Source organism: Geospiza fortis, unplaced genomic scaffold (assembly GCF_000277835.1).
Source record: "Geospiza fortis unplaced genomic scaffold, GeoFor_1.0 scaffold130, whole genome shotgun sequence".
In the NCBI taxonomy this organism is placed as follows: Eukaryota; Metazoa; Chordata; class Aves; order Passeriformes; family Thraupidae; genus Geospiza; species Geospiza fortis.
Window position 1 is genome coordinate 2,030,202 of NW_005054300.1, and position 12,522 is coordinate 2,042,723.

The 12,522-nt window shown below is 36.7% G+C and overlaps 1 protein-coding gene across 1 annotated transcript in view; it reads right to left on the reverse strand.

Moving 5' to 3' along the window:
• Positions 1–871: 871 nt before the first annotated feature.
• The window catches only part of SMC3 (structural maintenance of chromosomes 3), a 22,661-nt gene continuing 11,010 nt past the window's right edge, over positions 872–12,522 (reverse strand). The window contains exons 14-29 of the mRNA XM_014308898.1: positions 11,364–11,467; positions 11,049–11,148; positions 10,440–10,600; positions 9,027–9,168; positions 8,573–8,723; positions 7,396–7,548; positions 6,343–6,494; positions 5,969–6,127; positions 5,169–5,276; positions 4,650–4,758; positions 3,901–4,148; positions 3,567–3,779; positions 2,636–2,827; positions 2,296–2,473; positions 1,657–1,763; positions 872–1,347 (exon numbers count right to left, since the gene is read on the reverse strand). Coding sequence (XP_014164373.1) covers positions 1,276–1,347; positions 1,657–1,763; positions 2,296–2,473; positions 2,636–2,827; positions 3,567–3,779; positions 3,901–4,148; positions 4,650–4,758; positions 5,169–5,276; positions 5,969–6,127; positions 6,343–6,494; positions 7,396–7,548; positions 8,573–8,723; positions 9,027–9,168; positions 10,440–10,600; positions 11,049–11,148; positions 11,364–11,467 — 2,349 coding nt within the window. The 3' untranslated portion in view covers positions 872–1,275. The remainder of the gene's footprint in view (positions 1,348–1,656; positions 1,764–2,295; positions 2,474–2,635; positions 2,828–3,566; positions 3,780–3,900; positions 4,149–4,649; positions 4,759–5,168; positions 5,277–5,968; positions 6,128–6,342; positions 6,495–7,395; positions 7,549–8,572; positions 8,724–9,026; positions 9,169–10,439; positions 10,601–11,048; positions 11,149–11,363; positions 11,468–12,522) is intronic.

A 12,522-nucleotide genomic window follows, 5' to 3' on the forward strand; every position in this document is an offset into this window, starting at 1 on the left:
CCTGCAGATAGTAATTTCCCACGTCTATCACTATCTGGGGAAGTTGCTCCCTATCAGCTTCGGTACTCTTCTCTCACCCTACCTTGTGATGCAAGGATAAGCACTCCTGAGCCCAGCCATCAGTTCATGCTCTCCTTTCCTGCGCTTCCTGAAGTTCTCAGTGGGGAGCAAGAGTGTGTGCAGAACAAAACCTACGACAGAGCTTTATTCTTCTGCTTTGTTGAACGTGCCCTACACAGAATAAATGCAACATACAAATTCACTGTTTCTCACTGTACTACTGAAAGCATGTAAGCTATTCTTTAAGGTTATTATGTTTTTATAAATGTAGTATTTTAACATCAATGGATTCTCTTTTTACAACTGCTTTGCTACCTACAAAATTCGTGGTTTGTGGTAAATCCTTAAGTGTTCCAGGAAAACATATCAAACTATTCAATAGCCCTTTGCCCAAACTGTAGACAGCAGGAAAAGATTTCACTTTTTGACTGGGGACTGTCACTTGGCTCAAGTTATGCTGGTCTTGTTATGGGATGTAATGGAGGGGTTGTTACATGGGACAATGTACAGGAAAAGAAGGGGCTGTGGTTTGTTTTGGCACAGTTCTAGGGTCTTTTCAGGATTCTCTGATACTTACCTCTTTTCAGTTCAAAAACCAGAACACGATGGATTCGGACAAGCATAGATTTGGGGTGTTTTTTTTCTGGCACTGGCAATGTGCAGAAGAGGGGAAAAAAGAAGAGTGGCTTGGGAGAATTGCTTTGTCTCATATTCTGAAATATGCCACTTCAATATGACTGAAGTCTTTACTCCATCTCAGTGGATTCCTCTTCAGAAAGACAATATAACCCAAAAACTTAATATATACAAGTTACAGCCATAAAACCAACCATTTTAATTGAAGCCATTAAAAAAAAAAGTGTGAGGCAATATAAATGATAAAACTATACTTAAGAAGAAATAGCTAGCACTTTCTGAAAAGCTTTAAAACAGCAACAAACACTTTACAAAAGATCTGAAGGAAGAGAATAAAATTTCCAAACTACAGGTATTGTATAAAGGTAACATTAACAATTATCTTATAAAATACAGCAACAGAGACAAAATGGATACTCAAGCTCATTTGAAACTAAGCCTTCTGTGGTCTTGGTTAAAATGTGTGTTCAAAAACTATTTTAAACAAGGACTAAATACTTCATCTTTTAAATGTACAGGTCCCTGGCATAAACATAGCACTATACACATCTTCCAAATAAGCAGTAATTACAAGTTCCTTTATCCATGTGTGGTGTCATCTTCTACAAAGTCTTTGGCCATTTCTGCTGTGATCACATCAATATGACTGACCTGGTGGAACAAAGAATCATTCAGTTATTACAGCACCTCCTGCAGAATAAGACAGACATTTCTGAAGGCTCCAGGACTCAGCAACAGGTCTATGATTGATTTATAATCCCTTTAAAGAATGTGACACTGGGCATTTGCAGGTATTTAAATTCTCTTTCAAGAACAAGAGAACTTTTTATAGAAGGCTGTGTCACAAACAGAAATTTATCAGCTGAAGTGAGTCTGATTCACTCTGAACTCTTGCTAAGTCTTAAATGCACAACTTATTTTGATTATGGTGTTTACTGAGAAGCCTATCATACTACTTACCTTATTTCTGAATTTTACACCATAGAACTTGTCAGCTGACTCAAGCAGTTCTGGCCTAAAAGTTGTTGTAATAAACTGAGCATGTTCAGCTAGCTCCATAATCATATCTAAAAAAGAACACAAAATTCTTTATTAATGTAGCATTTTCAATAAAGTGAGACAGACAAAAATAGGAAACTCTTTGCCTTATTCAAAATGAGGTTTTGGTTAATGAAGCAAAAACCCCATAAATCAAGAAAGTATCCATACCAGTTTTATTTCCCAGATAATACATACAAGTATTCTCATTAATTCCAGTATGAACTCTGACAAGTCCAGCCACTCAGCAAACCTAGTATGATATTAAACTTCTATGATGAAAAACAGCATAAGCACTTTTCTATTCATTTTTAAAATCAAAATAGACTTCAAAACAGGACTGTTTTTAAACACACTGAAGTGCAGTAAGGAGACCCTTTAGATGCAGTAACAGAACAGAGCTTCTACATAAAGCCAAGTTCGTGAAAACTTCCCCAAACACACACTGGGCTCCTCAAAAATGTCTTTTTATGATCAAAAGCTTTATTCTTAAACATTAGGGATGAGAAGACAAACTATTACCTTCAACCACAATGAAGATTATAAAAGGCAGACAAGTACCTGACACAGCTTTTCTATGCTGGGCATCCAAGGCTTGGTCGATTTCATCAAACAAGTAAAACGGAGCTGGATCACATTTCTGGATGGCAAATATTAGGGCCAGGGCCACTAAAGATTTCTGTCCACCTGAAAGTTGCTGCATTTCTCTCATTTCACCCTGTTTTCCTGTGAATGATACCTAAGAAAACAATGCAACAGTAAGATGATTTCAAAACACCAAACCACAGCATCACTTGCTATTAAACAAACAGGATCAACTAAATGCTGCCTTTTAAAAACATAGTTAAAAGACAACCCAAACAAACATTCAAGGGACTAAAACCCAAATATCTTTCCTTACCCTTATGCCAACTCCAGTGAACTGATCTACAGATGGAACACTGCTCTGAGATCCAGATCCCCTTTCGCTCTCAGTACTGCCTTCACCTTCATCCTGGGACTGATTGCCTTCCACATCTCCTTTCTTCATCACCAATGTGGCCTTGCCACCAGGTACTAACTTTTGGAATACTTCACTGAAATTTTTTGACACCTGAAAAAGAAATAGTCATTTTTACCTACTCATTTTTACAAAGTGAAACCTGCTCATCAAAACCTACTCATTTTTACAGAGTGAAATCAAATGCAGACAAGTGCTTTTGCATGAACACAAAAAGTATCTGCTTCAAAGAAGAGATTCATGTTCTTAAGTAGAAGTGAGAAATGTATGCTGTACAAAGCTTGGCTTAAAACAAGAGTCAAAACAAACTGGTTTTGTAGTATGAGAATTTTCAAAATTTTTTTCAATAAAATGGTACAATTAAAACACAGACCTGTAGTAAAAATAAGATTTACTTAGTAACCTTCAGTTAAGCAAAAAACCTTTAAAGAGAAAAATTCACACATTTTGTAGTTAAGATTCTTTGTTAACATTAGAATTAATTTCACTAAATCTGAATCTTGATAGCCTCAAGGAGAAGGGATTTGGTGCAGTTTTTTGCCACAGTTCCCAGAAAGGGTTGTATGTAAGTATATAGGAACTCACTTGAGAGGAAGTATTTAAGAAGTTTAAAGCAAAGCTAGAGTTGTATTGGAGATGGGCACTTACTGAAAGTGGTAGCCTTATTTACTTTTCAGTATTTAAAAACCCCACAAGCCTCAAGCTACACAACACAGCCTTCTCTTAGTACAGATTTATTTTGTATCCTCTTCTTCTCCTATTGCCACTACACCATGGGACAACTTGATTGATTTCAGCACCAGCATCTTTGTAATTGTTCCCATTTTGTTACCTGTTTGAAAGTCAGCTGAATAGCCTCGTATTTCCTGAGCTCAAGAACATTCATCAGCTCCATGATGGATTTGTAGCCCCTGTCCAGTTCCTCTTGTCTTTTTATCAATTTTTCCTTCTGCTCTGAGAAATTCACAAACTGATCTAAAGCTTTTTTATTAACGTGACTGTATTTCTTCAGTTCAGTATTGCACTGCTCCAGCTTGCGGAATAACTGTAAACAGAAAACATGAACACATCAAAGTGACTTGCAATTCTAGCCACACTTGACACTCAAGATGCAGGTGACACCAATGTTTCAGGTCATAAAACATGAAACCAAGCACACTATTTACCTGCTTTAAACTTAAAGTCTGATACTTTTCAAAAGCCTCCTGTGGAAGTGAACCCAACTCTCGTATTTTCTTCATGCATTCCTCTTTCTTCTTGAGGAGCATGCCTTGCCTGTTTGTCATTTTTTCAAGTTCTTTTGTATCATGGTTAATAGCATCCATATGCTCTTTTTCCATGTTCTTCCAGCGTTCCATACTCTTCTGAAGTTCTTTAATCCCTGCTTCTGTTTTGTCAATAGAGTTATCCAGATCTGCAATATTGAGCAAGAGTACAAAACCTGAAGCTTTAAGTTTTACAGGCCTCTATAAGATCAGCAATTATCCAATAAAGTATTTATGAAACAAAATGATAGACTAAAGAAGCTCAATTAAGAAACAGAAGGTTAAAGTTCAGGCAGAAGGCTGAAAATCCCTCTTTTCTTCCCCATGAGTATATGGCTTAAAAAAACCCCAAACAAATATACTACAGTCATATTGTTCAAGTCTAGAAGCAAAGGAAGTTTCAAGCCAAACAGATGCGATAGCCTATTTGACAGCAGCTGAGTTTTAAACAGGTTAGACAAAATTCAGGAACAATTATACAAGATCTTGCTTGTAGGACAGCTGCCTTTCAAGTACCACACCCTCAAGTTGGAAGCCCATTGCCACCAACAAAAGTTAATTACATTGGGATCTATTTCTGAATCAAATATGGTATGTGTGAAATTTCAAAACCCTGGAGAGTTTTCTTTCCAAAACATGATGTTACCAACCATCTGACCGTGCCAGTGTATCCTTCACTCGTTTGTTGATAGCCTCAAGTTCTGATGTTGTGGCAGTAAGAACTGTGCCACCTTCTGTCTCTCGAAGCTCATTCAGTTCCTATGGGATAAATAAATGCCACCAGGCTTCAGCATGAATGGGAACATAGCCAGACAAACAAGCTATCTTCTGCTACTCTACATATAACTACAAGTAACTATTTCATACATATACTATTGACTATTTTCATGATGTTCTAAGGGAATTGTTAGATTTTCAAACAAATCTGTCATTTTGATAGTCCTATTGATACATAGGCCATGTATTCACAGTAGCTTTTGTCAAAAACTTGCTGAAATTCAAATCAATACTTAACTCAGTTTATACACAGGGGAGCAAACCCCACCACAGATAATGCAGTGTAACAAACAAGTATTTATGATTTACATGTGTTAGTATTTGTGATTTACACGCGGTTAGAAATAAACCAAACCCAGACTGCAAAAGCACATTTAAAAGAAAACCCTTACTTGTTCCACTTGGTCCAAGCGTTTTCTCAGATTCTCATTGAGGTATGTTTCAACTCTTGTGATAATGCCTTCTAATTTAATCCTCTCATTCAAAAGCTGTCTGTTTTCCTGAAGAAAGTAGAGAAGTATATTAGTTGTTTTACCTGACTAGGACTATTTTTACCTTGTTATAGGAAAAAATTAATACAACAACAACAAAAAAACCCTCTTCACACAATACTGTGTATTAAAATCTCACAGTTCTCTGGACTGTTCCTCTAATTTTAACTGACAGAAAAAAAAATTCAAAGGTATCTAGTGTAAAAGGCAACTGTACAGATCAGTGAGTTTATTAATCTTTATTTGTATCTGAATTCAATTCTTAAACCCAGAAATGCTTTAGACAGTATGTTAAGAAGCAGTATTTTTCCAGCAACATGTGTGTCAATCAAAAGCTTCATTTTGTCTCACCTACCACTCACATATAGAAATTTTCCTTTCTCATACCATGCATCCTCCCTTCACATGATACCTATTTGTATTTATTGTTGGAAGTCAATAGCAAGAGCAAGAAAATTGTGATGATTTCAGCACAAATAGCCTGAATTCTCACACAATCAACTGGCAAATTTCACCTAGTGCTTGAGAAAAACTTGCATATACCCTTTGCAAATGACAGAACTTTAAACACACCTACCTACTACTGATCAAGCACTAATTTACTGACATTATATTCCTAAGTGACTTTTCATACAAAAGGACAAAAGTTTATTGCTAATGAAAGTATCACATTTAATGGCAAGATATTTTCATTTCCTTACTTGCTGTAGCTGTCGAATTTCATCATTAAGAGCATCCACACGTTTCTGATCTTCAAGACTGAGCTGAGACAACAAATCTGTGCCCAGTTCTGCTTTTAACGATTCTCTAGTTGACTCCATGGCATGTAAACTTGCCTCCAGGCTCTGCAGGCTACGTTGCTGTGGGACAGATAGACAGAATCACTCCTCAAAGCAATCTCTAGATTTATATGAATTTCACCTCTTCATATCAACATATTTTTGTGACATATCTCTAGTTATCTCTTAATATTTCATATTATGATGGTAACCAGAAGGGAATGCAAGTTTATCAGTAACATTAATGAAACAATTAAAATAAACCAAGTAACAGCTTTCAATATCCCCATACCAACCTTAGGCATAAATGTCTTTTCAGACTGCTGCCTTTTTTCCTTCAGCATTTTCATCTCTGACAAAATACTGTCTCGAGAAGCTTTGAATTTTCTCTGCTGTGTTTCAATTTGCTGCATTTGGTTCATTAGCTGGTCAATCTCATTATTAATCCATACTGTGGGCTAAGGAAAATTCTGTCCTTGTTTGAAAAATCATTTTATTCCTACTAGTACCTTCAATTTTTTTCCATCTGACATATTCATCTTTCACCAAAATAGCAAACAAATCAAAACTCCACCAAACCGTAATGATCACTTGTAGAGGAAAAATCAAGAATCATCAACAAAAATAACTTGACCAGCTTATCAACTTATCAAGTAACTTATCAATACCAGGAACTAAGCTAAATGAAGATTTCCTTGCTTATTTTACTACATGACATTCGGAAGAACGCAGGGATACATTTGAACATGCAAGGAAAGCTCAGATCTTATCAAATACAGAACAGATATTTCTAATGCAGTGATGCAAGTCAAAAAGCAAAGGAGTTCAGTTTGAAGGACAGAATGACTTGAATGATGTGTAAAAAAAATGTATAAACCTCCCTTACCCCTGAAATGTAGATATTGGATCTCAAAAGGGCAAAGAGACTGGAAAGACCAAACTGTCAAAAGCACCTCAGAGCTTATTACAACACAGTGCTCTCCCACCTCCCCTCCACAGCAGAAGTGGACAGTGTAACACATCAATTCAGGACACAAGTACTAAAAATATAGCCTGAGTCAGAAGAAGCAGTGAAGATTAACACAGATAACAAGAATATCTGGTTATGGCAGTTACTACAACAGACCCTAAAAGGAATAGAAAGCCTCATAATCTGCGGAAAGCCTCTAAGCTTTAAAGATCAATATCAAATACAGTAACACAGAGAACCAGGCTGCACACAAAACAGTCAAAACAAATGCCACAGATAATATGTAACAAGTCAGTCTCCTGTTTTCCATCTATTACTGTAACCACAAAAGAAAAGCTGTGCCTTCACACAAGCTTCCCCATTAACAACAAAAGGATATTTTCAATGTTTCTACGCAAGTTTTCATTGAGCTTTGCTTCGAGTTCACCAAGTTCCTCTTCTGCTTTTCTAACATCTTTTTGCAATTCAAGCCGAGACTTCCTGGTGTCATAATAACCTCCAGTCAAAGCACCTCGATGGCTGACCTGATCACCTAAGAGCAGAACAGGATGAGATATAAAATGCACACTTCAAACTTGCCATAAAGTCCAGCACAGTTTCCACAGCACAACTTAGCAGGTTACCCAGAACATTTCAACTAAGCTACAAAAGCTCATGTTATGTTTAGGGTAATTAGGGAAATGCTTATTTCTCTATTAAATTTAAGTGCTATTTCCTTTCTCAAGATCTTCACAGACTGCTAGGATCTCCTTTAAGCATTGGTTTGGTTGTTTTTTTTTTTAATTTTAATTAGGTTCTGAAACCACGTAGCTTGAAGGAAAATAGTTATATTAAGGGAAAAATGCAAATACCTAGCACTACCAGTTTGAAATAAAACCTCAAGTCTTCTATGAGGAAATAAAGAGATGAAGTAATTAGCAGCATCTGTGGCTTATAGAGTATGCTGATACTGAAAAATCAGTAATTTTTTCCTCAGACACCCTTAGGAATTTTTTCAGATTGACTTTAAGACACAAAGAGACAACACTAAGCCTCCAAGGAATCTGCCCTCTTTAACAAAGGCAATTTAAAAATTATAGATTATTTCGGAGAACATAAGATGTAAATGTATCTGTTGCACAGAAGAATTCACATTGCCTTTACAGGAAATTAAGGAATGGCCTTAAGGAATTAAGGCCATTCATTCATAGCCTAAACACTGGTTTGAGCTTGGGGAAAACACCATAAACACTCCAGGAAAACGAACACCTGTTAAACTGGACAAAAAACTGGATGAATGCAAACCTAATCTGCTTTGTAATTCACAGGATGGAGACACATTGCTACTAAAATTTAGAACACAGGAAAATTCCATACCTTGTCAAGAAATCCTGTATTTTTAAGCACAGTACTTAACCAAGTGCAACCTTGTACACGTACATCTCAGCCAAGTATAATATTATTTTTAATAATCTTATTTCAACAGCACTGAACAGACTGACATGTTTAATGAGTCCCATGTCCCCAGGAATCCTATTTTTGCAATAAATAGCCTATAAAAAAATTGCAGTATTTACCTTCCAGAGTGATACAATCCATTGTGAAAGCTCTGGCCAGCTGAGTAGACACTTCCATGCTACGACAAATTAAAGTCTTCCCAAAAACATGTTTGAAAGCTTTATCAAACCTTGGATTGTATCTCAGTTTACTGATCATAGGAATAGCATCCTAAAGTGAGAAAATTAAAATTCAGCAATTAAAGTAATTCTTGAGTATAAGGTTACAATAAAACTCTACTTATTAGTATTGCTTTTTCACTTGTAAAGTGCAGTTAATAAAGAGCAGATACCTTGTAGAAAAATGTTTTTCTATAACATAGGTTTTTTATGTTCAGAAGTATACATTTGAAATAGTATTTAACTGCAAACAAACAGAAAAGCAAGTGGTGGGCAACAAGCAATGTACACAGTTCCAAACACGAGGCTTCGTAGCTATGAAGCAAAGATAGGTTCAAAAGTAATTCTAACTCACATTAGTCTCAGGATAAGCAGTATCTCTAACATCCAGCTTGTTCAGAGGGAGGAAAGTAACTTCTCCAGGAAGGTTCATTTTGTTAAATTCCATTAGGATCTTTGTACTGACCTCATCAGAATCCACAATGTGATAAAACAACCTGTTTAACAAGCCAAACAAGTAGGCAAAACTTCACAATGCTAAAAGGACAAACGTATTTGTATACAGATAGTATCCATGCAGATACCATTACATAACACATCACTATAAAGTTGCATTGCATTTCCAATTCCATAGCTTAGAAAAAGCAAGCGGATACTCTTTTTTCACTTTAGTTAAAATAGGATTAGCCAACAACTTTACATTCCACTGTCCAACCAGGAGCAGGTCAGCATGTGTACAGTGCCACTGTGTCCACACCTCTGTCCTGCATTTTCCTCATACAACATTCAGTCCCCCCCCTCTGCATGGATCTCCAAAGTTTGCCTCTGCTGCCTCTATACACCACACACAGAGACCCCATCTCCCTATGCACTATGAGGGACTGAAACAGTGATTTTTCCTTTGCAAGTTGAACTAAGGCCGCTTGTTACATTTTCCAAACTATGGGGCACAACAGGATTCAGAGAGAACTGTGAAGTGCTTGGAAGAGACACCCTTGTTCACACTGATACAAGTTTCAGAAGAGACTGCATTTCCAATCCCAGTAGCATCAACATTTCAACGTGACACTTTGCAAGATATGTCACCTCTGTCCTCTTTCCTGCTCTTATGCCATTGTCTACACTTCATTAGAACAAGAATTTTCATGACTACTCATAAGTTGGAACAGGGACTGATCACGCAAAAAGATGATCTTAATTAACTTGAAGTGTTAGATGTTGCAGAAAGTGGTGGATCACCCAACAGGCATTTACTTCTAGAAACATTTTACACAGATTCATTAACACTCAGCATCTTTTCAGATAACTTTCAGATAGCAGTTTTTGACACTTTAGAGACCACCTTCAACCAAGAGATTTTCTAGTACATGTGAAACAATTCTTGTTATTGAAATGTCAGCCTTGCTTATTGCAGAATTCTCCACACTGGGAGATGCTGTCCATTTTATTCAATATAATTCAGACTCACCACCAATCCCCCTGGCAAGTGTCAGGAGTATGGGTCTGGGGCCTTTATTGTTGTTTTTTTTTCTCTCTGGTTTTGTTTAAGGTTTTTTTAGACAAAGTCAGGAGCAGCTAGGATTATCATTTAAATACTCAGAATTCTTCTTAGTTTCTTCACAAAGAAATAGTAGTTTGATCATGCTATATAGAAGGCATTTTGACAAAAAAAAGGCAAGACATCAAGTTCAAAAGAATAAAATCTCAGTAGAAGCTTGCATTAACAACCAAATTGTGACACTGCAGTAAATAGCACATAATTAATTACCTGTTCCCTGCAGTGACTTCAACGCAGGTGTAGAATGCTGGCTCACATTCAAAGTTATTCATCACAATTCCATGATAGCCATTCAGAACATGCTGGTTTATGCCTTTCCGACGGAAGTGCTCCAAAACTTTGTTTATGCTGTCTATACCATTCAAAATGGCCTGTTAAAATACAGCTAATTACTGCATTGCACTTAAAATGAGTGGGCTTAATACTCATTCTAGCTTTAACTTTGCGACAGGTGTAACCTCCTTTATGCCAAATTCCTGTCAACTAACCTACAGCTCAACAGAAGATACCTGAAGAAGAGACTATCACTTTTCAGTTTTGTTTGGGGTTTTTTTAATCAAAAAGATATCAGAGGAAATTGATAAAATATTCCATTTCTGTCTAGTCTCCTCATATCAACTACCCTGAGCTCACAAAATTAATTTCCAAGTAGTGCTAGAGCTATGAATATTTGAAAACTTCAGCCCAGAATATAATTTGTCCTTCTTAATTGTGACAGAAAGACCATAATTTTAAAAGTAACTATCCTATCTTTCAGATAAAACTGACTTGTCAAGAATGATATTCTACAAGGAATTATCAAGAGTGAGGTTATCTTACCTTTCCTGTTGCTGCTCTGAGAAGCTGCTGTTTCTTTTCTAGATCCTCCCTCTTTGCAGCAAGAGCTTGTTGTTCTGCATTCTCTTCTCTCCATAGGTAACTACAGAACAAAACCAATAAAATTTTTTAAGTGTGAATGCAATCTGAATGGTTATTCTTATTTTCTCAAAGACTGCTAATCTAATGGGAAGGCAAAGTGCAGAAGTTCATACATGGCCATATTTAAAAAACATACCTACATGCCATGTTAACAACTACACAGTTGGGGTCCTTCACATTAAGTGAGATTGAGACATATTTCAATTAATTACTAACTTTCTTTCACTCTGTAGTTCATCCTTTTTATTTTTCACTTCATAGTATTTTCTGTCCAATTCTTCAACACGAGCCTTCACTTCATTAAGATCCTGGTCCAGTTTCTAATACAAAGAAAAGAACAGTATGAAACTTCAGCTCTCTATATTTAAAAAAAAAATCTGTTTTTTTCAATACTGAACTGCTAAAAATTCAGAAAATTCCTACAAACATTTTAACCAGCTTACAACAAACTGCAAAAGCACTAAGAATAAAGACAGCTTTGTAAAGAAGCAGCAACAAGGTGTAGGTGCCACACAGATGGCAAGGCAGGCACAGAGTTCAACTGTGCCTCTGGGCATTAAAGTGAAATGGATCCCTGTAAGTCACAGCAAGAACAGGAATCAAAACAGTAACTAACATACATATAACTTCTCATGCTCTGAAATGACATTTGTGATAAGTACAACTAATCTTGTGTACCATGTCAACCTGCTATTAGTCAAAAGCTTTAGCCTGGCTCTCCAGAAGTACTAGACTTTCAAGACAGCTGCTGTCAACAGTGTGCTGTTTAAGCCAATGCACAGACATCCCCCCTTTGCTCACTTAACACCTGCCATTTTCAGAGCAGTTCAGGGCTAGCACTCAATAGTGTTTACATATTTATATGTGTACAAGGAGGAATAACTGTTGTAAAAACACAGCCAGCTCATTCCAAACTAACCTTGCAAGCTCTCAATCACATTCACCCAAGACACCTTCTCTTTGAACAACAAAAAGCTATACAACTTTTCACCTAAGCATAAATCAACCTTCCTTGAGGAGGAAAAGGAAACCAAGACATGTTTATAGAAAGGAATCAAAATCCACAACAAATTTAACCCCTTCAATTCTACAGAATTACCATTGAGCAGTACAGTACGATTGCAGTCAGCCTGTGGTAAATGCCATTTTCTTCATTGGCCAACTCAGAGAATCACAACTTTGCTAATGTGGATCTCAATCAAGCAGTACTTTAGCAGAACACCATCATCTTTGTACAACCACACTCACACACGGTGTCAGACTGACCCTCAATTTCAGTAGGTATATTACAGAAAAACCAAGACCATCAGCATTGGCACTGCATGTTCTCTCAATATAAAAGCAGGGTTTTCACAGCTGAGCTCCTGGCAGGAAT